Source organism: Enhydra lutris, unplaced genomic scaffold (genome assembly GCF_002288905.1).
Source record: "Enhydra lutris kenyoni isolate GAN:26980312 unplaced genomic scaffold, ASM228890v2 scaffoldscaffold53, whole genome shotgun sequence".
NCBI lineage: Eukaryota > Metazoa > Chordata > Mammalia > Carnivora > Mustelidae > Enhydra > Enhydra lutris.
This window is the reverse complement of record NW_019154137.1, coordinates 6,886,367-6,911,189: the sequence shown is the minus strand read 5'-3', so window position 1 is coordinate 6,911,189 and position 24,823 is coordinate 6,886,367. Positions and strand designations below refer to the sequence as shown.

The window sequence follows — 24,823 nt, the reverse complement described above, 5'->3', positions numbered from 1 at the left end:
AGGATGGTAGATGGGATCTTCCAGAGAGAGTACATAGCATCAGAAGAAAAAAAGAGAGGGAGAGAGAGAATGCTCAAGACCAGACTCCCAGGACATCAATACTCAAGAGAAGTCTGAGGAGTGGGAGGCCACAAAGGAGACCAGAGGGGAACACTTGACAGGTAGGAGGAAAACCAAAAACATGGGCAGTCAAAAAGCCAAGGGAAAGAAGCTTTTCAAAAGGAAGGGAATGGTTAATATCAATTGCTTCTTGAGAGGTCACATAAAGGAAGCTGGGTTGTTATTTTTTTTTTTTAAGAAGCCATTTGGTTTGACAGCATTCGTGACTTTGATAGGAGTGCCTGTGGTAGAGTGCTAATTAATTGGAGTAGAATTGCAGTGGTAGAGTGGGAGGTGAGGAAATGGGGAAAGTGAAAATAGATCACTTTTTTGAGATGCTTGGCTGGGAAGGGGAGGCTCTGGCATTAAAGCAGATCAGCTCCCAGGTGTGTGCAAATCAGCACCCGGGTGTGGCACAGGTGGACAAAAAGTGGTGAACACTGAGTGAACTCAGCTGGGTGAGAGCATATAGTGTCTACCAGGAGAAAGCCAGTGTGTGGCACAGCTGCCCAGATGCTCAGCCTCAATGGCCAGTGTTTCCTCCACCTGTTTAGACAGCTATGGCAGACTGGGCCTTATGTTTTCCCGGACTGTACTTAAGAACATGGGCTGTCTTCAGCTAGAAGGAAGGAAGCTGAGTTGAGAGCTTAGTAACACCTGCCAAGAGCAAAGCCCCCGTTGTTTCTAGTAGTACTTACGGTGATCCAGCGAGCTTATACAGTGCTCAGTTTCATATTTCAGTAAATCAAAATATATTGATGGGTGAGGGTGGAGATAAATGTCTAAGTGAGAGCACACAGAGTCTGCTGACAGAAACAGGAGAGAAAACAGAGGCCTTGCAGCATGAAGATTTGAATCAGGCCTTATGAGGAGCTTACTGATTCTCAGACTGTGTGGCAGCATCATATATTATCAGAAGACCTTACAGAGTCTCCACTGTTTGAAACCTTTAAAGCAAATGTTGGATAGCAACAATCTATGACCGCTTGGAATACAAGCCTCTCTGGACTCAGGAAGAGGAACCAACTATTCTCTTCAGGTCCTTTCAACCCTGAAGGTTGCTTTGCAGAAATGTAACTCCATTCCTAAAGTTTCTTGTTACTGTCCTTGCATTTCAAAACCAAAAGGTGTCCAGCAAGGGAAGGCCCATCCATGGTAGCATAGTACCTTCTAAAGCTGAGAAGTGATATGGAGAACATTCTTTCTCTTCCTTGCTTTTGTCTTTTGCACTTTTCTGAGGCAAACCTGAACCCTGGGAAGAATGAATCCTCGATAGTCTGCCTTAAACTTCAGTAAATCATGATGTCCTCCCTACAGTAATTCTAACAAGGACAGCTACCACTTATTGAGAGCTTACTATGTGCCAGGAACTATGCTAAGTGTCTTATTCACACTTTTCCATTTTATCTCCACAACCCAACCAGCCTTGAGAGGTAGATATAATTATCTCCAGCTACAGAGGAGAAAGCTGGTAGTCAGGAATGTGTATCGTGCTATAGCCACGGAGTTATGAAGGAATACAGCCAAGATTTAGGCAAAAGCTTTCTGACCCCCCCATGTGCATTTTTCCAGCTTCTACATTTTCAGTGACAATTGGAGATGACCAAATATCATTTAGTAGTTAGTGGGTGACAAATGCTCTTTGGTTGAAGACTATGCTGTATATTCACAGAATGTGTGTTTAGTGGCACTTAGGAAATAGTTTAATAAAAACTAATCATCTCAAGAAATGAAATTTGCTTTGACAATAAAATAAGCCATTTGTTCAAAAATCAATATCTTTTTTTGATTTACTGAAATGTGAAACTGAATTCTCGGTATAAACTCTGAAGCATAACTGCCCTTTGTAAGCACTGCTATAAACAACTAAGCCCTTCACTTCAGGAGATGAGTTGATTATGAAGAGATTGGGCTCTTTATTTCCATTGCTGCTTTTGAATCATCCTGCTCTGGTAACTCACTTCCATCTCATGCCTGACTGAATGCAACTGGGAGTTAGACCAAGTCTCTTGGTGTTGATAGCAAATTTGACAGCTGGCTTACTCCTCAGAGCCAACCTGATGCTCTCCCAAAATCAGCCCAATAGCAGATACACAAGAACATGGACCTTTTGTGTGCATAGACAACGCAGTTGACCCACTGTCCATAAGGCACACTTTCAGGTGTTAGTCTAGAGTACCCAGTATAGAACCAGTTCTTTAAAAATGCTTGTTGGATCATCTGTATACTCCTCCGTGGTTCCCAAAAGCACCCAGTTGTTAAATGGACCTAACAGGTGGAGGGAGGCATCATCCATGGTTAAGGAAGGACAGTAACTGGTTCTTTGGAGGAACAAAGTTTGCTCCATGCAATTCATCTGTTCAGCTAGTCTACTAGGAATCTTACTTCTCCTCTCAATCATTTGATGCTGCACTTTGCTCCAGAATAGTCTCACCAACCAACCTCTCTTCAAATGCCTCTTGTGACAGAAAACTCGCTACCTCTTCCAGGCAGCTCATTCCATCTTTGAATGTCTCTGACTGATAGAAAGCTCTTCTGGAAGACCTTTAATTTTAACTTTGTAGTATCCTTCTAACTTTCACCATCTAGTCTTACCACAACTCTTGAGGCCCTGTGTTATTAATCTAATTGGTTTCCTATGCAATAAATGTATTAGTGAACCAAGGACTATACTGGGCACTTTCATTTATGTTATCTTATTTATACTCATGACAGTCCTTCAAGATAAGTATTATATTTCCCTATTTTTAATAAATGTGAAAAACACTGTTCAAAGAGGTTGAGTAACTTGGTCAAGTTCACACAACCAGTAAGTGACAGTTGAAATTTAAACCTGATCAACCTGATGCCCAAGTCCACATTCTTTTCACCAAGCTGCTACACTAAACTACCTCTTACACACAATAGCCTTCTCTATCTGTGTGAACAACTTCCCCAGGTCTCCTAAGTCACATGCCTGATTCATTAAACTGCCCCTCACTTAGCATGGTTTAGGTTCTTTTGCCATTCCCCTCACTCTTCTCTGAACATGTTCCCATTTATTAATATCTCTTTGAAAGTGAGGTTTCCAGAAGTGAATCAAATAATCCAGATGTGCTCTAACTCAGAGGTAGAATGGGGACTATCACAATCCTCTTTCTATATTCTCTGTTTCAGTTCATTTTGCTTAGTGGTTTTCAAAAGGACTTCTGCCAGAGAACATTTACTTCAAATGAAGTAAGTCCCCATTGATAAAACTGATGCAAACAGCAGATTCAAACAAGAAGTAATATCCCAGAACCTTCCCTATTCAGGCTCACTCCCACCCAGTGGTACTTCACATGGCGACCCCCAAGAAGGCACTTTTGCAAAATGCTAGGGAAATAAAGAGCACAGATTAAGAAACCACAGCTAAAGTTAAATTGGACTTTTGGACACTTTTGATCTATGATGTGACTACAGAGGGTTAAAAATTTACATGTCTTTCAACGCCCTCTTCTCATCTTATACTTGTACAGTTGGTTATTTTTGTCATAGTACAGGATCTTACATTAGTCTATATTCAATTCCATCTCACTAGATTCAGTCCATATCTTGGTATTCTTCTGCCATTATCCAGTATCTTCACTATCCTTCCCAGCCTTGTGTCACCTATTGATTTGATGAATGCCTTCTATGTCCTCATCCATGATAATAATGCTGGACAGATAGGCCAAGATGAAATTGTGGCACCACTAGACTAGTTATCTGTTAAATTGTGAACCTATCTGTTTGAACTATTGCCTATGGGTTGTGATTCATAGTGGAGCAGGAAATCAATATAATGGCTTATGATGAGCTTTAAGAAGAAAGGAAATAGAACACAAAACCTTAGAGTGTGTTGTGTGTAATAAGGGTGAGTAAGTATTGTTTTGTGAAACTTTTATTTCAATTGTAGATCCTGGATAATTGTGTAAAATGTAGTTCTTACTGAGGGTCACAGTCAAAACAAGTTTGAAAGTCTCTACCGTCACCTTTATTTTCTTCAGCTTATCCACAAAGAAACCTTACCAGGCTGGTAACTCGTTTTGAAGGGAATAAAAATCCCTTGACATAATTTGTTTCCAGTCAAGGTATGCATAAACCCCACTTCCTTATCTAAAAACTAAGAAACAATGGTTTAATAACCACATTTGAGGATCTTTTCCAAATTGACATCTGGTTTCCTCCATGCAACTTGTGAGGCACATCTTCTGATTCTTCTTGAAGTTGAAACTATGTTTATTCACCTCTAATCTTCCAGCACATCTTCAACTGCCCACTATTTTTCAACAGACACAAAAAATTTGTTCTAAAAACCCATTTGCAAGTTCTCTCTAAGAGGCCATTCTTCCTGGTCAGGAAACTTGAACTCAGTTTAAAGAAGTTAGGTGCTGTGTTGCAGTCCCAACTCATCGTGGACTCCAGTAACTTTGAGCCAATATCCTTTGCAGTCATTCTCCTTAACAGAGTAAACAAAACTTTCCCCTCTCTTATCCCTCAGCAGCATTACACCACCTGCCCCAAGGAGTGGACCTCTGCCTTCCCTGCTTGTCTTCCACTTTCTACATAACTGAAAAAGCCGTTTTTTGGTGTCCTTAGAATTTTTTGCAAGCTTTAGATAGACTAATCTCAACTGGGTGTAAGGGGAACTAGAAAGCCTCTTTCTCAAAATCTACATGTCAATTCAACTTTATACAAGTGGTTTTTAGCATTTTCTGTTGTTTTGGAAAATACATATATAATGACACCCAGGCATGAAAAGTTACAGCAATCAGGGATAAAAAGAGGGGGACCAAAAATAGTAGTTTGGAACAGAAAAGGCACCTTCTTTTCCCTTCCTCAACACTTGTCTGATGTTTCTCATTGTCTCTGCCTCTCTTCCTTGCCAACCCTTTCATGTCTACAGAATGTCCTCCATCACCCCGAGTGATACAGATGATATTGAAACTCAAGTTCTTCAGGGGTTACCTGCCTTTTCTTTGTGCACTTCCATCACTCTCCCATGTGCACACTGAAAGGGAACAGAATTAGATCTTTCAAATGAAGGCCATTATAAGTAAAATTCCCTGTAGGGACAGACTTCTAAATTTTGTGAAGCTCTGTAGGGAATCAAGAAAATCTGAATTATAATAAGTTTGCTTGAATAAAGGGATCCCCCAGGGGGGAAAAAGTTTATTTTCAAAGTTCTTACCACCAGAGATGAAAATCTCACCACCTCCACCCCCACCACACCCTCCCAATGCTTCAGTGACTATGGGACCTGTCTCACTGTCAAAGAAAAGAAGAGGTCTGTGACCACACTCCAGATACTCCAGACAGAGGGATAGGGGATAGAATTTGGGAAGGAGGGAGTTGCTGGCAAACAGCAAGACAGAGAAAATGAAAGCAACTCATCTGAGATCTCTGTAAACACCTCTGTTAGGGGCCAGCAAAACTGGCCAACAGGCCAACTGGACAACAGGCCCAGCTAAGGGGATGTAGAAGAAAGGGGACAAAAGGGATAAGAGATTAGAGGTGGAGAGTGGCTCAAACAGCAGATTAACGAGGCCCAGGAAGTAGTAAAATGAAATAAAAATATGTTTGTGGTAACCCTTGTACCATCCATTTACTTTATCCTATTTGGTCACCTTCCAGTGGTGACTGCCAACTTATGGATTGGATGGCATTAAAACTCGTACCAGGATGGACAAAATCCAGTGTGCCCCTTCCATAGACTATTACACAGCCTCAAACAACGCTTATCACCTACTACAACATAGATGAACCTCGAGGACATTCTGCAAAGTGAAATAAGCCAGTGCCCAAAAGGGACTATTTCATGATTCTACTCACAGGAAGGAACCAAAGTCATCATAATCACAGAAACGCAAAGTAGAAAGGTGATTGCCAAAGGAAGTGGGGAGAGGGAATTAGTGTTTCACAGGCAGAGTTTCAGTGTTGCAAGATGAAAAATTCTAAAGATCTGTTGCAAACAATATGAATACATGTAACACTACCAAACTGTACATTTAAAAATGGTCGAGATGATAAATTAAACCTTATATGGGTTTTCCACAACAATAATAAAAAATTCATATACACCAAACCTCCAGTGGATTTTCCCATTTTCTTTCACTGTTCTCATGCCTGGACAACATGAATTGTGCAGCGATCTACCTAGTCAGCAATTGGTTCTTGCAGCAATCCAAACGTAAGCATCCTAAATCAGCAATGTTCTGCTCTATTCATGTGAGCCACATGCTCTCAGTCAATCCCCATCAGTCACAGCCAGTCCCTCCTGCTGATCTGAAGGCTCCTACTATAAATGTAGAAATGAGAGTGGGGGAAGTGCTAGTCTCTGCAAGGTAAACAGGGACCTCAGTCTCCATCAACCATGGCTGGAAGGCACTGCTAACATGGCCACACACTCTTCTCAAAGACCTCCATCTATCAGTAACTCTAAATGTGAAATTGTTTAAAATAGAAAATGAAGACTACTAGAAATGAGCAAACTTCCTAACTTCCTAATACAGACATGTTTAAAAGGTTGGAACATTTTCTTTTCTTCCATATCACTCGGGCATATTTTACTTAAGTTATCTAATCACCTATTTCCCTTTGACCAAGGTAGCATGTCTAGTGGGAAGAACATAGACAATCTTGGGTATGAGTCCAGATTCTGCAGTTTATTAGCGTGTGACCTCAGGCAGGTTCCTTATGGTCTCCAAGTTTGAGCTTCCTCAACAGTATGAAGTGGGATAAAAATGCACATTGTCTCCTAAGGCTGTCGTGGTAGGTAAACAAGAAAACAAAAATGAAAGAACTTTGGTGTTGGAAAGGTTCTTGCAACTGTAAACTGTGAGTTTTAACAGAACTGAAGAAAGAGAGGGCATATGGCATTACCTGTAATCTTGGCGTTTTTGTGTTCATCTGCCATGCTGGTTACGTGGGCAGCGTGTGGAAAAGAAGGTGGTACAAACCTTGATATAAGTAACAATCAAATTCTGCTGTCACAGAACTTGAGATGGCAGGTAACATTGTTCACATATGATAGTGGCACGAAGAATCATTAAAGAAAAGTCTTCTTTAAGAGTCCCTAGTGGCTCTCCACGTTACTCACCTGTAAATGAGTGATCCATAATGGTTTATGCCTGAAATTACATGATAATGCTAAGTAAACACTACCTTTTGTTTCCATTTCTTTATTCCAGAAAAAGACCATCTATTTTTGAATCACTTATTCTGCCCTCCTCTGAAACATGGCAATATAGAAAAAATAAATCATTTTTGTCTACTTGTTGACCCAAAAGAGGTTTCTCGATAATTTCAGATTCAGCACTACACTTGGAAAACAAACACTAGAATTTTAGAGCTGGTTAATTATTCCTCCTTATGAAGGCTAATTCAATAAATGACCCAATTGTTGATTAAGTGTCCTCGCTTTCTTTCATGTGAAAGCACTTGGAAAAATATGAGCCGCTTTACAAATATAAGGGATGATGTAAGATGTTAATTGGCATCTTCAGGAAATATTTTCTGTTGATTCATCATGCACTTGCTAAAATGGGAGGACACAAGAACAAAATAAGTCTGCAAGGTGGTTATTCTGATTTGGTAATATCTGTGGTTGTCAGTCTCTAATTTAAATGCATTCCTGGATAATGTTATTTATTGCTCATTCCATTCAGACCTACTCTCCTCACTCTGTCAAATGCAGAAGAACACTTTATGGAATTGCAAAGGAGAGCCGAACTTTTCTCTAAGCCTTTCATAAAGAGTGCAAGAGACCAAATCAGGTCTCTTGGGTAGACTTTCCTTCATAGTTCTACCAATAGAAAAAGTAAAGCATAGTGGTTGGGAACACAGGCTAACTGGGTTTAAATCCCAGATTCACCACTTGCTAGATGTGTGCCCCTGGGAAAAATTCTTTATCTGTAAATGGCAATGATGATGTTATATTCCTTGATAGGGAAGGTGTGGGGATTAAATGAGATAGTATATGTGTGAATCACTTAGCAACGTGCCTGGCTCATAAATGCTGTTAACGAGTAGCAGTTAGTAGCAGTAGTGTTATGTATTTCCATCCACAGAATGGAAAATTGAACTGATCATTTACAAAGCCAAAATCAAAAGGTCCAAGCTGTTTGGAATGGCAATAGAAATTGTGTGATATTCCCTTCTGTCCTTTGTACACAGGTGCACCTTTTGCAAAGAGGCATGTGCATCCCTATAGATGAGTTTGATGGGCTATAACCACTAATGTCCTCCAGATACTGGTCTTAGCCTGCTGTACCTTCACAGAGTGCTTCATCTGCTTAATGCTGATGTGGCACAAATCTAGGTCACTTACAGGATGTTCACTGTAGTCATTGAATGGTGCCCCCAAATCCTTCATTTTCTTTCTACTTTCAAGAAGTGTCATGCCGACTATGGAACCGAGGCTAGAATGTAGTGTGAGTTTCATATGTCTGTGATTTTGATATGTATGATTTTAGATCATCTTCCATCTCTTTTAAATCAAAAGGTAGAAGAGCAGCTCATTCTGTAGGTGGCCTGCAGCCATCCTAGGTAGGTCAATTTCACACACAAAAAATAAATATGACAGTAGATAAGTAAGGAGACACAGTTTATCTAGGTCAATATGGAGAATATGACTCTCCCAAGACAAAAACAAGAGGCTCCCAGCTACGTAGGAAATCAAAAGGAAAGACGTTATAAGGCTGACATATTCCTAGGAAAAAAGCAGTACTCTAGGATTTTTGAAGCAAACTTAGTGTATGAGTGGCTTTGTCTATTCAGGGACCCTTCTGTTTTATGAAGATTTTCAGGTTCCAAGCATGTCAGTTTTTAAATATTCTAATACATTAAACCCCAAATTTAACAAAATAATCAACTGGGGAAAAAAGCATTGCAATAAGATGATCCACAGATTTCCTTTAAATATCATTTCCTTTATCCAAATTCATTTTTTAACTGCATTTTTCAAGCCTGTACCTCTAAGGAAAAATCACAATCAGGGAATAATAACCTATTATCAGAGATATTTGCATTGCTCGCTCCAAAGTGACAGCTCGGGTTGTTTATATAAGAAGTGGAGAACAGCAGGCCAACATCTTCAACTCCAGCATATCCAAATTCTGCTGAAATGTCTGCACACAAGCAAATAACGGAGTTGTCAGGGGCCTTAAAATAAAAGTCAAGTACCGTGCTCAATGCTATATCGAAAATGTAATTTATCACATAAATAAAACTCCCTCAGCAGTGTCCTCTTTCCACACAAAGGACAATGGCACGTTAGTTCTTATTAAAACTATTAAGCACCAGAGGAAAAGCATCTTCAAAGTTCAGGGAGAGTCACAAGATGCAAAGCTTGCAAACTACTTTTGAACCACTCAGTCTTCCACACATTTCTTCAGCAGGCGCCATGACCTGAAATAAACCTGAAACTCTCCAAGATACAGAGTTATCTGGTTGGTAAATTCAGTGGTTAACATCTAGGTCTATACAGCCAATATCCTGGGCTAAGTCCTTATGTAAGCCAATTGGCCTAACTATATTTCAGACCATACCTTTGAATGTAGCCCCATTCCCTATTAACTATGGAAAGAGAAAGTGTATGAATCGGTGCCAACCCATCTTTGTTAAATGGAAACACGATTCAGAGAAATTTCTGTCGGCTGTCATCAGGAGTGTCATCTTCCCATGCAAAAGTTAGTTTATTCAGAAAAGTGAGCACAGGGACATATAAAACATTTACCAAGGGGCCCCACCTGTTGAGAGGTGTTTATCTTGAGATACATAAGAAGAAGATTCCGAAGGAGCAATCCCAATGTCTGACAAGACTAGCAAGAGGGGATATAAAAAATATATTTAGTAATAAATGTACTTTTACTTATAAGCAAATGTTATTGTTTATAAGTAAACTCTAAGTGCATGGGAAATGTTGTCAGGGGCCAACCTCCTAAACCATTTAGTATAGAATTCTGCTTCCAAAAAAAGGCCTGTGGGAGAGTGGCATGATCCACCATGAAATCTTCCTCAAAAATCACAAGAGTGAAAAGTTTCTAGAGAATAATGACAGCAATATGACAGTCCCAGAGAGTCAGAGAAGCTCTGGTTAAAGCCAATCACAACCAACTACCTAGAGTCCAAGCACAGTGGATTTACTTTTTATGCATATTTTCTGGACATGGTGGCTTCACAGGCCAATAAGATAATGCGGAAGATGCTAGTAGCTAATAACTTCTCTGGTTCTTCCCCAGTTCTTGTTCACCTTTACTAGTTTTCTCTCACCACCGGCTTACAATGGGTATTGCTCTTCCTCTCTCCTTGTAAGAGGCTTAAGGCTGTGACTATCAGTCAAAATCCAGCCAGAAAAACATATCACATTTTTTTTTTAACAGAGAGAATTTAATATCGGGAAAGGGCTACACAGGTTTTAGAGGGTTGAAAAAAAAGTTTGAGGGTCATCTGGGTTGCTCAGTCGGTGAAGCATCTGCCTTCAGCTCAGGTCGTGATCCCAGGGTCCCGGGATGGAGTCTCCAGAGTCACGCTCCTTGCTCCACGGAGAGCCCACTTCTCCCTCTCCCTCTGCTCCTCCCCTCTGCTCGTGCTCACTCTCGCTTGCACTCTCTCTCTCAAATAAATAAATAAATAAATAAATAAACAATCTTTTAAAAAGAAAAAAGGTTGAAATAATATCTGCAGGAATCAGCCACCACCTCTAAGGCTAAGGAAACAAAAGAAAGGTTGGAGTTGTCAGAACCCAGAAAGATGGAGGATTTGCTCTGTGGAGGTGGGTCCCACTCCTCTGAGAAGGGAATGCCAGCCAGCTGCTTCTGGTGCCTCTGAGGTGGCATGATGAGACTGATTCTCGGAGTTTAAAGAAGAGTCAGCTACTGCCGTGGGGGTGAAGAACTACTGTTGCAGCCATGCTGACTGGGAGAGAAAGGAAGCAAGAAGGAGCAAGTCCCTTCTCCTTCCTCTAGCTTTCCAGAGTCGCTTTATTTCCCCGACTGTCAGGACCTAGCAGAAATCCAGCCGGCAATAGAGAAATGCAGTTAGCAGCGTCCCAGTCCCAGCATCACAAAACAACGACTGAAGGGGTGAGTTGGGATCTTTGAGACAGTAGCTTAATAACGAGCACACTGTGCAATGAGGTGTTAGATTTCCATGTCATTGTTGTTGCCAGAGTTACTCAGATATGCTTACAGTTTGGATGAAACATTAATTGGAATGGACTGGTTGACACAGAGGATTTCATCATTCCTGAATCCATAAGAGGGTGTTATTGGGAAACCTCAACCGGAGTCGCTCGACATGTTTGCGAGAATGATTCTGACTCCCCTTTTGTTGAAGCTTGGATACTCAATATTCATCACCACTTTTTGCTTTTGTTCAGGCTCAAGTCTGTAGCCTGCCTGCTTCCTTAAATGATTCTGTACACATGGTAAGTGGTCAGGTGGCCAGTCTCCAGAGTTCTGGAAGCATGAAGCCTGAGCTGGGCCATCTGTTGAGTGCGTGCTGTTTTGTATCACACACAGGGAAGTGGTGGGCAAAACCCAGAAGCACACTGGAGGCCTAATGAAAATAGGACCAGTTAAATCTTTCCTCTAAATGTTCATTAGGCCATCTGCTCTTATTAGTATCCTTATCATTTGGAAACATTACAGAGTTAAGATAAGACAGACAATCTGTGGAATGCTGGTCTAACTTGAAATGAACTTTTGAGTAGAGCCATCATGAGTTGTGATATTTCTCTTCCCATTTAGAACCCTGCCCACTTATATCTTAACATCTCCATGGTACAATTTTTTAATGGTTCCTTCTTGAATATTATACCAGAAAGAAGGCTTAGCAATAGCTACAGAAATGAAAACATAATCTTGGAGTGGCTGATCAATGAAATCAGACCATTTCATAAAAGCTGTGCAGTCATACTTCTGGCCTGTAAATTGCTTTCGATGCCAAAGGGAATTGGAAGCTTGGTCTGTTCTGTCAAGCCAATACTATAATATTAACAACCTGCAACAGACAAGTTCCTGCAACTTCTCAGCAGGAAGAAACTGCAGAATGACTCCAGGAGCTTCTTCTAAGTCCTTGGCTCCTTTGCAGGCATAGCCTTGGCTCTCAGGAGGGTAAGAGCCCCATTTCTCACTTTGTGAAGACCCACGTGGTCCTCTCTTGCCTGAATTCACTCAGAATGTATGACCTCATCACCTCCCTCACATTTTATCCCATGATACCTCAGACTGTTCCCTAGTTGTCTTGCCTTCTGCATGCGTGTCTCCCACAGTGCTGAATATACAGTAGGTATTTCATAAATACGTGTAAAATGAAAAGGAAACAGAGACTCAAGGGAAAAACAGTAAAGCTTTCATGTGTCTCTCCCTACCCGTGGAAGTGCTGAAAGGGTTAAGTTCTTTGACTTTAATGGTAAAACCCAAGATACAGAGAGATACAAATAGTAAGTCAGTAAGTAGCATCATGTACAATATGTTCTTGTTACAATAACAATCAAATTTACAAACAAATTAGCTGTGCAGTCTGAAGGACATTCTGTAGTTTTCACACTGGGCCTTCATCTCCTGCTGATAGATGACTTTGACTGTAAATTGAAAACTGGAAGTGGTTAAACATTCTGTGTATTCACAAGTGCCATTTCCAAAATTGAGGCTTCAGAGAGGAGATGCAGAAAAGGGTCGACGGAAACTCAGAGCAATTATGCCTGTTATTAAGATGAGGTAGTGGCAATTACACAGCAGACTCAGAGAGAGTGTGTACGTGCTGATTGCTCGGAGGGAGCCTGTAAGAACAAACTTTTATAGCACCCATCAGGCCTTGGGTCTCTAGAGGAAGTACAGATTTTCCGCCACTCTGTCAGTGTGCTTTTGGACAGAGCTTGTGGCCCCAGGAACCATCTTGGAAGGGATACATGCTTGTTTTCTTAATGAGCTCAAATGAAACTCTTATATAATAGAATGGCTTCATTCACTGTTTCTTTCCTCTAGGATAACCATTTTCAAGCTTCTGGGCATCAGGACCCCTTTGCACTCCTAAAAACTGTTGGGGATCTCAAAAAACTCTTCTGTATGTGGGTCTTATCTATCAATATTTGCCTTATTAGAAATTAAAATGGTGGGGGCGCCTGGCTGGCTCACTCAGTCTGTAGAGCATGTGACTCTAGATCTCAGAGTTTTGAGTTTGAGCCCCATGTAGAGATTACTTAAAAATAAAATCTTTAAAAAAAAAAGAAATTAAAACTGTGAATTTTTTTAACACAAATATATGCTAGCCACAGATACCCTCTGTAAAATTCCACTCACTGTACACTCATGAGAAAGTATAAAAGGAAAATAGTATTATTTAAAAAATAGTTTGACTTCACAGACCTTCTTGAAAGAATTCCAGGGACCCCCAAAGTGCACAGACCAAAATGCAAATGCCATATGACCTCAATTCTAAGACACCATGGATCATAAGACATAGCATCAATTTGACAGCTTGGGGTTTTAGGGGAGAAATGCTCTATTAAATGTATGTAGTGATTAATAAGACACATTCTCACTTCAGAAAACTTAAAATATGGAAGAAGTAGGAAATGCACTTCTTTTTTTTTTTTAAGATTTTTTTTATTTATTCATTTGACAGATAGAGATCACAAGTAGGTAGAGAGACAGGCAGAGAGAGAGGAGGAAGCAGGCTCCCCACTGAGCAGAGAGCCCGATGCGGGGCTCGATCCCAGGACCCTGGGATCATGACCTGAGCCGGAAGGCAGAGGCTTTAACCCACTGAGCCACCCAGGTGCCCCGGAAATGCACTTCTTAAGATTGAGGAAATATGCCAATTTCCACTAACCTCTGTGGGTCTCCAGAAACCCAGATTTACTGACTCAAACATGTTGATGAAAAATAGTATTTCTTACAACCTATTTGCATTTCATAATTTTTAAATGCTTTCACGAATTGAAAATATCACAGTCAGTGAGGCACTAATGTTTTCATTCAACGAACATTTGCCAACTGTAATGCCAGATACTGGGAATACGAAAATGAATGAGACCACATCCCTGCCCTTGAGGACTCACAGACCTAGCACAAGGCATAGGAAGGCAAACATATATTTACAGTATAATAAAGAAGCATTGGATCTGAATGAGTCATGAAGCTGGAAGCAGCTTGAAGTACCCAAAGATGGAGCACTGGGTATTCAAGAATGCTTGAGGTTAATCGCTAAGTTTAAGCAATTAGTCATCCACCAAACAAAGGGCTGCCCTGGTGGACTTTGCCATATGTGTCAGTCACTTTCAGACATTAATGTATTTCAATTTAATTTAATTTTGCAAACACCGGTGATCTACCCAGAGACCTAGAACTAGAAATCTTTGCATGGTTAGAACCATTTGACCATAATGGTATAGTCAGTAACACTGGTCAGAAACAAAACCTAACAGAACATTTTTTTCATTGTGATTAGATTAAACTGAGAATAACAGAAAAACAGAAACCCAACCCCCCAACATAACAGTGACACAAGCACAACAGCAGCCAGACTAGAGGTATATAGTGCAGGACTAGGATGGCAACTCCATGAGATCATTTGGGACCCAGGCTTCTGTATTTCTGCTCTGCCATCCTAATGCATAGCTTCCATTTTCATTGACTCCTCATGGTCTAAGACATCTGCCAAAAATCTCAGCCAATATATTCATATTACAGAATGGAAGGAAGGGCAAAAAGAGACCCCTTCCAATTGGGTCAGCTCTCCTTACATAGCCATTGAAAGCATCAATTTAAAAGTGGATATTTTTAAAAAGAGAGGGGGCACCTGGGAGGCTCAGTCAGTTAAGCATCTAACTCTGGGTTTTGGCTCCGGTCAGAGTCATGAGATCGAGCCCCATGTCTGGCTCCACACTGGGCATGGAGCCTGCTTATGATTCTCTCTCCCCATCTCTATGTCCCTCCCCTGCCTCTCTCTCTCTCCAAAAAGTAATAATACAAATGAAATAAAAGTGTGGATACTTCCACACTTCCTCTTACATCTTATTGACTTGAACTTTATCACATGGCTACAGAGAATTGCAAATAAGACTGGATATCTTCTACTGTAGACAGCAGTGTGCCCAGATTTTTTTTTAAATGGGAATTTACTACTAAGGAAGAAAGAGTAAATGGATGATAGGGTAAGCCTAGAACTAGTAGTCTCTGCCACAGGCATCATAGTAACCATAAATTTAGCATTTTGTTTTGACCCTGATACTGTCTGAGCTTCTTCAAATTTATAAAAGCCATCTAGAGAAAGTTTGGTTTTCTGCAGCTGGAAAGCAAAATGACACCTTTCAGAATGATGGCCCCTATTGATCTTGCTTTTAAAAAGTAGAAATTATTAACAGATGAAATACACCAGGACTGCCTTGAAGCTTTTTGTTGTTTGTTTTGCTTTGCTTTGTTCCCCCACTACCAAAACATTTTAAGAACACTGGAGTAAATGTAATTTTAATCTGTAGGCTCAGCAGCAGAAAGATTTTAAAGATCAGTCCAATTGTACCTCTTGATTAGATTAATCCTGACTATTCATCTGTAGTGAATAATGTGACTTAAATGTCCGTTATTCTGATTGGGCAACCATGAAGACAGACCACACTGATGCATTTGACCAAAGGTTGAAAGGTTCCTCAAACTCTCCAGCTGCTATTCAGAGAAACACAAGAGTGTGGGTCTGAGAAAATGGGAAATAATTTGCCAGTTGACAAGTCCAGGTAATCCTGGTGTATTTCATCTTCTAATAATTTCCACTTTTTAAAAGCAAGATCAATAAGAGCCATCACTCTCAAAGTCGTCATCATGCTTTCCAACTGCAGGAAACCAAACTTGGTCCAGGCAGCTTTTTCCCTCTTTTATAAATTTGAAGAAGCTCAGACAGTATCAGTGTCAAGAAATGAGAAGGCCATTTGAAAACTGACAAAAAGTGTTGCTAACAATCTGGAGTTGTCAGCTTTTAGAAGCATGGGGAAATCTAACATGGAGTTGGCAGGACACCTGGCAGAGAGCACTCAGTCCCGTCACTGTATCTTCCCCAGGGCTGGCATACTACAGAAGAGATAATCATACATTTCCTGGAAATTCCTACTGAAGAGGCCTCAGAGATCAAAATCAAACAGAGTCGTTTTTCAAATGAGCCATAAGGCTGAAAATGTAAAGGATGGAGATTAAAAGTGTCATGTTTAGGATGGGGAGAAGAGGCCTTTTGGGAAACAACTGGTTTCTGCAGCACAAACTTTGGGAAAAGAAGTTATGAGCACTCGGTGGCAATTGTATAGTAACAGTCATGATATATGTTTCTGAGGCTCTTCCACAGAAGTCAATTTCTTGAAATGGATGGAATGCAACAGAAATAGTCTATTACTCTGTGTTGCTAGCAACCCCTTGTAGGTACCGGGAAATAAAGGAAAGGAAGTCAGCAAAAGACTATAAACTCTGTGAAGGCAGGACCCAGTCTGTCTTGGTTAGACTGGCTCCCTAGTGCCTAGCATAATGCCTGAAATAGATATTTATTAGTAGAAGAAAGGAAACTAATTAAAGTAGCATGCTCTGCACTTGGAATTATACCAAGAAGCCTGTTATAAATAACTGGGGACTCCAAGGAATAAGCTAAAATATTAGCTGTGAAATTGGCTGACATGTATGTGAAGTAATATACCCCTATATAAGCCAAATTTCTTGGAAGACACATAGCTTAGAAGGATTCTTAAGAAATGGAATCAATGAGCAGGGGGGAAATGGCTGGTGACATAGAAGCAAGGGAAACTTTGAAAGACCATGACTACTGTATGAGTGAACTCCAAAGTTCATGAGATATCCAAGAGGGAGGATATTGCAATAGTCAGACAGGAACTCACCAGAAGAAATTCAGACATGTTCCGTGATAAAAAAAAAAAATAAATAAATAGCAGGCCTTTATAGAGCTCTTCCTGTGTACCAGGTGCTATGCTAAGTGCTTTATATAGATTTTTTCAATTCCTGTAATAAATGCTTGAGAGAAAATATTATTACTGTACCCAGTTTCCAGATGAGGAAGCTGAGGCTCAGACAGGTTAACTGATTTGCTCCAACATTTAGCTATGTCTGGAGACATTTTTCTTGTCACAGTTTAGGGGGAGGTGCCACTAACATATTGTGAATAAAAGCCAGAGACACTGCTAAACATCTCATGATTCACAGGAGACCCTCCACAAAAAAGAATGATCTGACCCCAAATGACAATCATGCCTCAGGGGAGAAATTTAAACCCTGTCCCTGGCAAACATTTAAACATCCTTTATCACCACTATATACCTTATTTCGACTTTATGCCCTAGTAACCCAGACCCACGTTATTTCCCCCACTCCCATATGGTTTCATGTTCCTGTTTTCATTCAGTCTTTTCCCTCTGCTGAAACCACTTCTCCCCCTTTGCTTCACTCATCTCAGTACCTTAGCTTCATCCGTCAAGATGAAGCTGACGTTTCTCTTCTAGGAGTTATTGTCCCAAACTCCCTCCCCTGTGTTCCCATGTCACTCTGGGCATACGTGTGTCATGGCACCTAACCACATTATATTTAAATGAGCTGTTTCTGGATCTGCCTCTCCCCACTCCCCACCCCCCGCCTTAACTGTGCACTAATCAAGGGCAGGGACCTGTTTTCTTTCCCTTGATAATAGTGCCTGGCACAGAGTAGGCAACCACAATGCATTGAACCAAAAGATGGCAAGTAACAGAGACAAAGACAAATCACTCAATTTCTAATCAGCTTTGATGTTCTGCGCCAAAGAGAACAACCCTTAGATGAATTCAAACGAGGTAAAGGGGAAGCTGGAATTGGTGAGGAGAATGTGAAGAAGTGTGTCCACTCTACTAGCTAAAGAATCAGATGGCATAGAGGCTAAGAGCACATATCCAGAGATGGTTATATCAGTTGTTTCTTTCCCAAGTGATTGCTCTAAGCATATAAAGTAATAATCCATGCAAAGAGCCTGACACACAGGAAGCACTCAATAAACAGTAGTTACTTTTATTAAAGGCTCAGATGAGTGGCCCTGGAATTGTATAGGTGTTATTGATTGGGATCCGTTCAAAGGAAGGGGAGGCACCCATTTATACTTTAAAAGTAAGTCAATTTAAAGAAAATATTAAGTCAATAACAATGCTGGTGTTATGGGCAGGGCAAAATTCATAAAGACATGTCGACAACTGAAGTCTGGTAAACAGAAGTGAAAGGGCACTGTGTTGAATGGTACATGGACTAGATCCCTTCTAGCTCTAAAGGTCTATGACTTTGAAACCATTATTAATGTTAATCCTGTTTACCATCCCCTACTCTGTCCAGGCACTGTGCTGAGCACCTAGGATCACTATGTCATTTAAACCACACAGTAACTATAACAGAGAGGCTGTTGCTAGCCACTTTTCCTTGTGTCAGATGAGGAAACCAGACACTCATAGAGGTTACCTCAGTTGCCTACAGTGGCACACAGTACAGGAAGGAACTAGCATTCGAACTGCTAGAAAGAGCCCAAGTATACAAATTATGGTCTGTGTCGACAGTGGGGGATTAAGTTTATGACTGAGTTAAGTTTATGACTGAGGAATTTTCTAGTTCAGTCTAACTGAGGGCATATATGTAAATACTGCATTTACACATGGATTTTCCCCTATAGGACCCTCCTGCTTTATGTACTGTTAGCTTTGGTCACAATTAGCTGGATCTTTAAACCACCCACAGGAATGGCTGACCTGAGAGTTAAGTCCCTTTAAGGCACATTTTCAATTAGCAGAGGAAGACATAGTGCTGTCAAGGCTTGACATCCAGACCAAGAGCTCCTTTCCGCTCAGGGTTATTTCTCAGGGCGCATTGCTGGGAGATGGTCACATTCCCCCAGCCGGCGGCTACACCAATGACCTTTAATGCCAGTTTAGCATAAATATATTTTGACATTTCAAACAAATTAATGTGTTTTTACAAGGTGGGGCAACCACCACAAATTAGGCCAAATGGTTTGCCTGTAGGCCAGGTCACCAGGCAGAGATTCCAGAACTTGCCTGCTGTTCCATCTCTTTCTGCTCCCACCCCCAAAGGAAATGTTTCTTTGTCCCCAGAAATCATGTGGACAAGTGCCAGCAACCCTCAGGGATTAACCATAGCCTTACCTTAGTAACTCAGAATTCTAGGGTCTCTGCAACTAACAGATGCTAATTCTCACTGTCAGAATCAGCTCAAGGATTCCGTTCCATATATTACGTTGTGTGTTATGGAAATGCCTCGGTAGTAAATATATAGTGTTTCTATTGTGTGGCTATAAAGCACCAGTTCCTTGAAAAATTATCTGGAAATGGGAGTATTTAACACGAGAAGGATATAAAAGGAACTGACAACCAAAGGGAGGTGAAAATGTCCAGGTTCTGAAAAGGCAGACCTTGGATTACTAAGTAGCCACACATCTTTCATTTGAGCATGCTCATTTGACAAGCTGCCCAGCCAAATCAAATGGGAATTAAAGGGATTCTGTGTAGCTAGTACAGAAAGTATTTCAGAAGCACAAAGGCCACTTTAGTCACAGGAAACTGCCAGAGGGTGACTTATTTGATGGAAAAGAAAACAAACAGACACAATAGCTGGTGTATTTTTGAGGCAATATTAAATCTAATAAACATGACACCAATAGTATTGACTTAAATCAGGTTGGGTGAGTTAAGAATTTAACAGCGTATCTTCCAACTACCAGCCTTTATCTCAGAGGCAGCCTTGACAGCAAAGAAGAGTCCAAAACATGTCCTTCTCTGACTCCTGCCAGGTGTGTGCTGTCCCCGGCCTCTGCCCTGGCCTCAGCTCTCAGAATGGAGATAATTAGAACGTCATTTCTGCCAGCTTTGTTTTTTCTGGGTCACTGACTTCAGACTTGATCGAAATAGGAGTGCTGTACTGAAATAAATTCATTTCCTCTTCCTCAGCCAGCCCCAGGTTATTTCCTGGGGGACTGTGCTCCACAGGACCCGTGCACACAGACAGCTGCTGTACGGGAGTGACAGTGTGTATGGAGGGCCAGAGCAAGGGCTCGTGGTGGAGGAGGTGACACCCTCCACAGCAGTGGCTCTCCTACTCCCTCTCGCTCTTGGTGGCAGGGCGCTGACAGGCACAGGCGTCAGACAGACGTGCTGAGGAACACATCACAGCAAACTGTTCCGGGAGCTGTTAAAGCTGGTGTTTAGTGTTTATCCAATGGCCTCGGTCTGAAAGGCTCTGTAGAACATGCATAACACAGCTCAGCTTTATACTCCATTAGTATTCAAATTCCTAGCTGCCCAGAGGCATATGGTGCTGACCAGGGAAGGCCAGTCTATATGGAGGTCGAGGGCATGCAGAGACATGGTGGCAGGATGAGGTTGCTGGGTGTCTGGGAGAGACACTCAGAAACAGAAACAGAAAGCACCAAGTGGTAGGGGGGAAGGCCAAAGACAACCTTTGTCTTCATTACAACATCACCAGTTGCCCTCCATTAAGAGGCAAAATGAAAGGGAAGGCCTGTCTCACAATGGCCTTTGTGCACTTCATTACTAAGAGTAAGGCCTCTTCCAGCCAGGGATGGAGTGGGCCTCCCAGTGTAGTGGGAGTCTGGATCTTGTTTTCAGACTTACAGATTCAGTGAAAAAACTGAAAGTTTCCTTGGGCTTTCACTCAAGGGAAGAAAAGTAGCCAAATTCCTGTTTCTATTTTGGCCAGGAATGGGCCAGCTTTGTCTGTCTTTGTCCAACCTAAGGGAAGAGCTGTCAAGTATAGAGTAAGTGAGTGGTGGGGCAGAGAGTGCGAGGAACACAGTTCCCTGAGAAGTGCCCAGTGATAAAATAGCTATTGAGATGTCAGGGCAGGTACTGGGCTGACCACTACATCCAAAAAAGAACTAGAGTGAAGCTGTGTTTGGTTGGCATGTATGTCGCAAGTGCCTAGCACAACATTGGACCCAACACACACTCACACACAGCAGTCCTTTTGATTCTAACTGCCCTTAACATGCCTTAAATCCATCTTCTTCTCTCCATGCCCACTGCTACCATCCTAATCAAGGCACTCTCATACCGCACCTGGACCACTGCACAAGCCTCCTAACTGCAGGCCTGCCTCTTCTCCTGCCTCCTTTACTAGTATCGTCTCAGTAGCAGCCAGTGTGATTCCTCTACAACCCAGATATGTCACCCTCCTACTTAAAGCCCTTTAGTGGTCTCTCCCACCCATCAGAACAAAGCTGCACATTACCTGGTGTATTAGTGGGCTAGGACTTCTGTAACAAAATACTCTGACTCTTGGTTTCAACTCAGGTTGTGATCTTGGGGTCGTGGGATCGGGCCCTACACTGGGCTCCCTGCTCAGCATGGCGTCTGCTTGAGATTCTCTCTCCCTCTCCCTCTGCCCCTCCCACTCCTGCTCGCACTCTCTCTCTCTCTCTCTCTCTCTCTCTGAAATAAATAAATCTTTTTTTTTAAATACCATAGACTGGATGGGTTTAACAAGATAAATTTATTTTCTCACAGTTCTGGAGGCTATAAGCTCAAGATCAAGGTGTTGGCAGCTTTGGTTTCTCCTGAGGCCTCTTTCCTTGGCTTACAGATGGCCGTCCTCTTACTGTGCCCTCACGTGGGCTTTTTCTCTATGCATACACACCCCTGGTGTCTCTTTGGTGTCTCTTCCTCTTCTTATAAGGACACCAGTCTTGCTATATTAGAGCCCCACCCTCATGATTTCTTTTCATTTTACTTATCTCTTTAAAGGTTCTGTTGCCAAATAGCGGGTTACATGAAATTAGGGGGGAACATAATTCAACCCATAATACCTAGCCACTGACAACCTCCTTATTTTCATTGCCTACGGCTCCCATACATTCAGCATTTATTATGCTTACTGAATTGCTTGTAGTAACCTCAGTGGGCCACACCATCTCCAAACTCTGGACCTTTGCCTATGCTGTTCCCTCTCCCTGTGATTGCTTTCAATGCTGCTCCTATACCCCCACCCCCATTTTCACCCCATTTCTCTCCTACTGGTCATTTCAGGTAGTATCTTCTCTGAGAATATCCCTCTTCATGGTTTCTTTCTTTTTTTTTTTTTTAAGATTCTATCCATTCATTTGACAGACAGAAATCACAAGTAGGCAGAGAGGCAGGCAGAGAGAGAGGAAGGGAAGCAGGCTACCCACTGAGCAGAGAGCCTGATGCGGGGCTCGATCCCAGGACCCTGGGATCATGACCTGAGCCAAAGGGAGAGGCTTTAACCCACTGAGCCACCCAGGTGTCCCCGGCCTCATGGTTTCTAATGTTAGTGAAGTGCTCTTATACCCTCTTCACTGCTTCCTTCTCATAACATGGAGAATAATTGCTTAATGGCCCTTTCGAGGGCTCCACTAGACCATGAGTCATTTGAAGGCAGAGGCTGTGTGACGGCATTCTTTTGAATCCCCATAGCCTAGCACAAGTCTTTGCCCAAAGAAGGTACTCAGCAAATATTCAATGAAAGAACAAATTCACCTGTTAGCAAGAAAAGAGAGATGTAGAGTGAGGCAGGTCAAGCTAGGTGGCCATGCATTGTGACTTAGGATTCCACATCACCGGCTGATAAACAGTGCCTGAGTATTCCACAAGATGGATGCTAGGTCTGTGCTAATGGAAGGTTCTGTCCCAAAAGGTTGCTGTTACAGTAAAATCATCAAGTTACTCTGGCACTGTATTTTCCAGAAGCCTCTATGACTTTGCTCTTCCGTGTATCTACAGGACAGTGAAAGAGATCTATATGTCATAGAGATGCAGAAGCCCTAGAACATTGGTCCTTAAACTTGAGTGTGCATCAGAACATGTTGGAAAGCTTATTAAAACACAGATGACTGGGTCCCACCCCCAGGGTTTCTGATTTAATAGGTCTAGGTTGAGATCTGAGAATTTGCATTTCTAACAAGTTCCCCAGTGATGCTGTTGCTGGTAGTCTGGAGATCACACTCTGAAACAAACACTGCTCTAGGAGATCCTTCTGGAATTATTGAAAACGAATTTTCATTATGTTGGAAGTGGTATAAATGATAAATATGTTTCCCAGAACATTTGATCAACCATCCTCCCCCAACTTTGCCAGACAACACCGACATTGCTGAAATTCGTGAGACAGAGGAACCAATAAGCTGATTTTTCTTTCAAGGTAAAACTGCCCCTGGAAAGATATTGTAACCTAATGGTGTGTGTTCTGCTCTTTTTGCAGGTGCGATTAGAGTGGCCAACAGACCTTGCAGTCAATCCCATGGACAATTCATTGTATGTCTTGGATAACAACATTGTGCTGCAAATTTCTGAAAACAGGCGCGTGCGGATCATTGCAGGGCGCCCCATTCACTGCCAGGTGCCAGGCATCGATCATTTCTTGGTCAGCAAGGTGGCAATTCACTCCACTCTGGAATCAGCCAGGGCCATCAGCGTCTCCCACAGCGGGCTGCTCTTCATAGCTGAAACAGACGAGAGGAAAGTAAACCGCATTCAGCAAGTCACCACCAACGGAGAGATCTCCATCATAGCTGGTGCCCCTACTGACTGTGACTGCAAAATTGATCCCAACTGTGACTGTTTTTCAGGTATGACCTTTTTAGCAATTCACCAGCTCCCTCCCTCTGTTTCCAAAAGAAAAACGCACAAGAGAAAGGCCAAAAGGAAAACCAAAGTGTTATTTGTGAACATTAGTGTGAGCGAGTGGAGAAAGTGATGGGTTGGGGCCACATAGCCTAGTATCTGGTCATTGCTCTGCAACCAACTGACCAAGTGACTCTGGGAAAGCCACAAGACCTCCTCATGACTCGCTTACCTCATCTGTTAGAGATGTCACTTGTCTCAATGATATCACTTTGCTGTACTAAGGGTAAGCTACTATAATAAAGGTTTAATACTCAAGTTAAAATCACTATATAAATATAAGTTATATTTATATAAGATCATGACACGATTTGTACTTTGGAGAAAAGGAAACACGGTAAAACCTGCATTTACTGATTTAGCTAAGGAAAAAATTACTTCCCCTAAGTGACTGGTTTCCAAGTGAATAGTGCTTGCTATTTGAAACCCAAAGTGGGATGCCTGGGTAGCTCAGACTGTTAAGCGTTCAACTCTCGATCTCAGCTCAGGTCTTGGTATCAGGGTGTTGAGTTCAAGCCCTACCTTAGGCTCCATGCTAGGTGTGGAGCCTACTTTATTTTTTTTTAAAGATTTTATTTATTTATTTGACAGACAGAGATCACAAGCAGGCAGAGAGACAGGCAGAGAGAGGAAGGGAAGCAAGCTCCCTGCTGAGCAGAGAGCCTGATGTGGGGCTTGATCCCAGCACCCTGGGATCATGACCTGAGCTGAAGGCAGAGGCTTTAACCCACTGAGCCACCCAGATGCCCCTGGAGCCTACTTTAAAAAAAAATTCTGAACCCCAAAGAGACTAGAGCAGGCTGCTTTGAAGATACATGGGCAAAATAAAATCCCACAGTGGAGGGTTTTCAGGACATTAGTCTACTACTTGGACTGTTTTAAAAAATGTCCGGGGAGGCCTGGGTGGCTCAGTCGGTTAAGAGTCTGCCTTCGGCTCAGGTCATGATCCCGAAGTCCTGGGATTGAGTCCCGCATCCGACTCCTTGCTCAGAAGGGAGCCTGCTTCTCCCTCTGCCTGCCACTCCCCCTGCTTGTGCTCTTTCTCTCTCT

At 41.9% G+C, this 24,823-nt stretch overlaps 1 protein-coding gene across 3 annotated transcripts in view; it reads left to right on the top strand.

Annotated features, from left to right (window-relative positions):
• LOC111157267 (teneurin transmembrane protein 1) overlaps positions 1 to 24,823 on the top strand; it is a 550,623-nt gene that overhangs the window by 481,643 nt on the left and 44,157 nt on the right. For all 3 annotated transcript variants that reach the window (XM_022518549.1, XM_022518550.1, XM_022518548.1), the window contains one exon: positions 23,352 to 23,718. In XM_022518549.1, the coding sequence (XP_022374257.1) occupies positions 23,352 to 23,718 (367 nt within the window). The remainder of the gene's footprint in view (positions 1 to 23,351; positions 23,719 to 24,823) is intronic.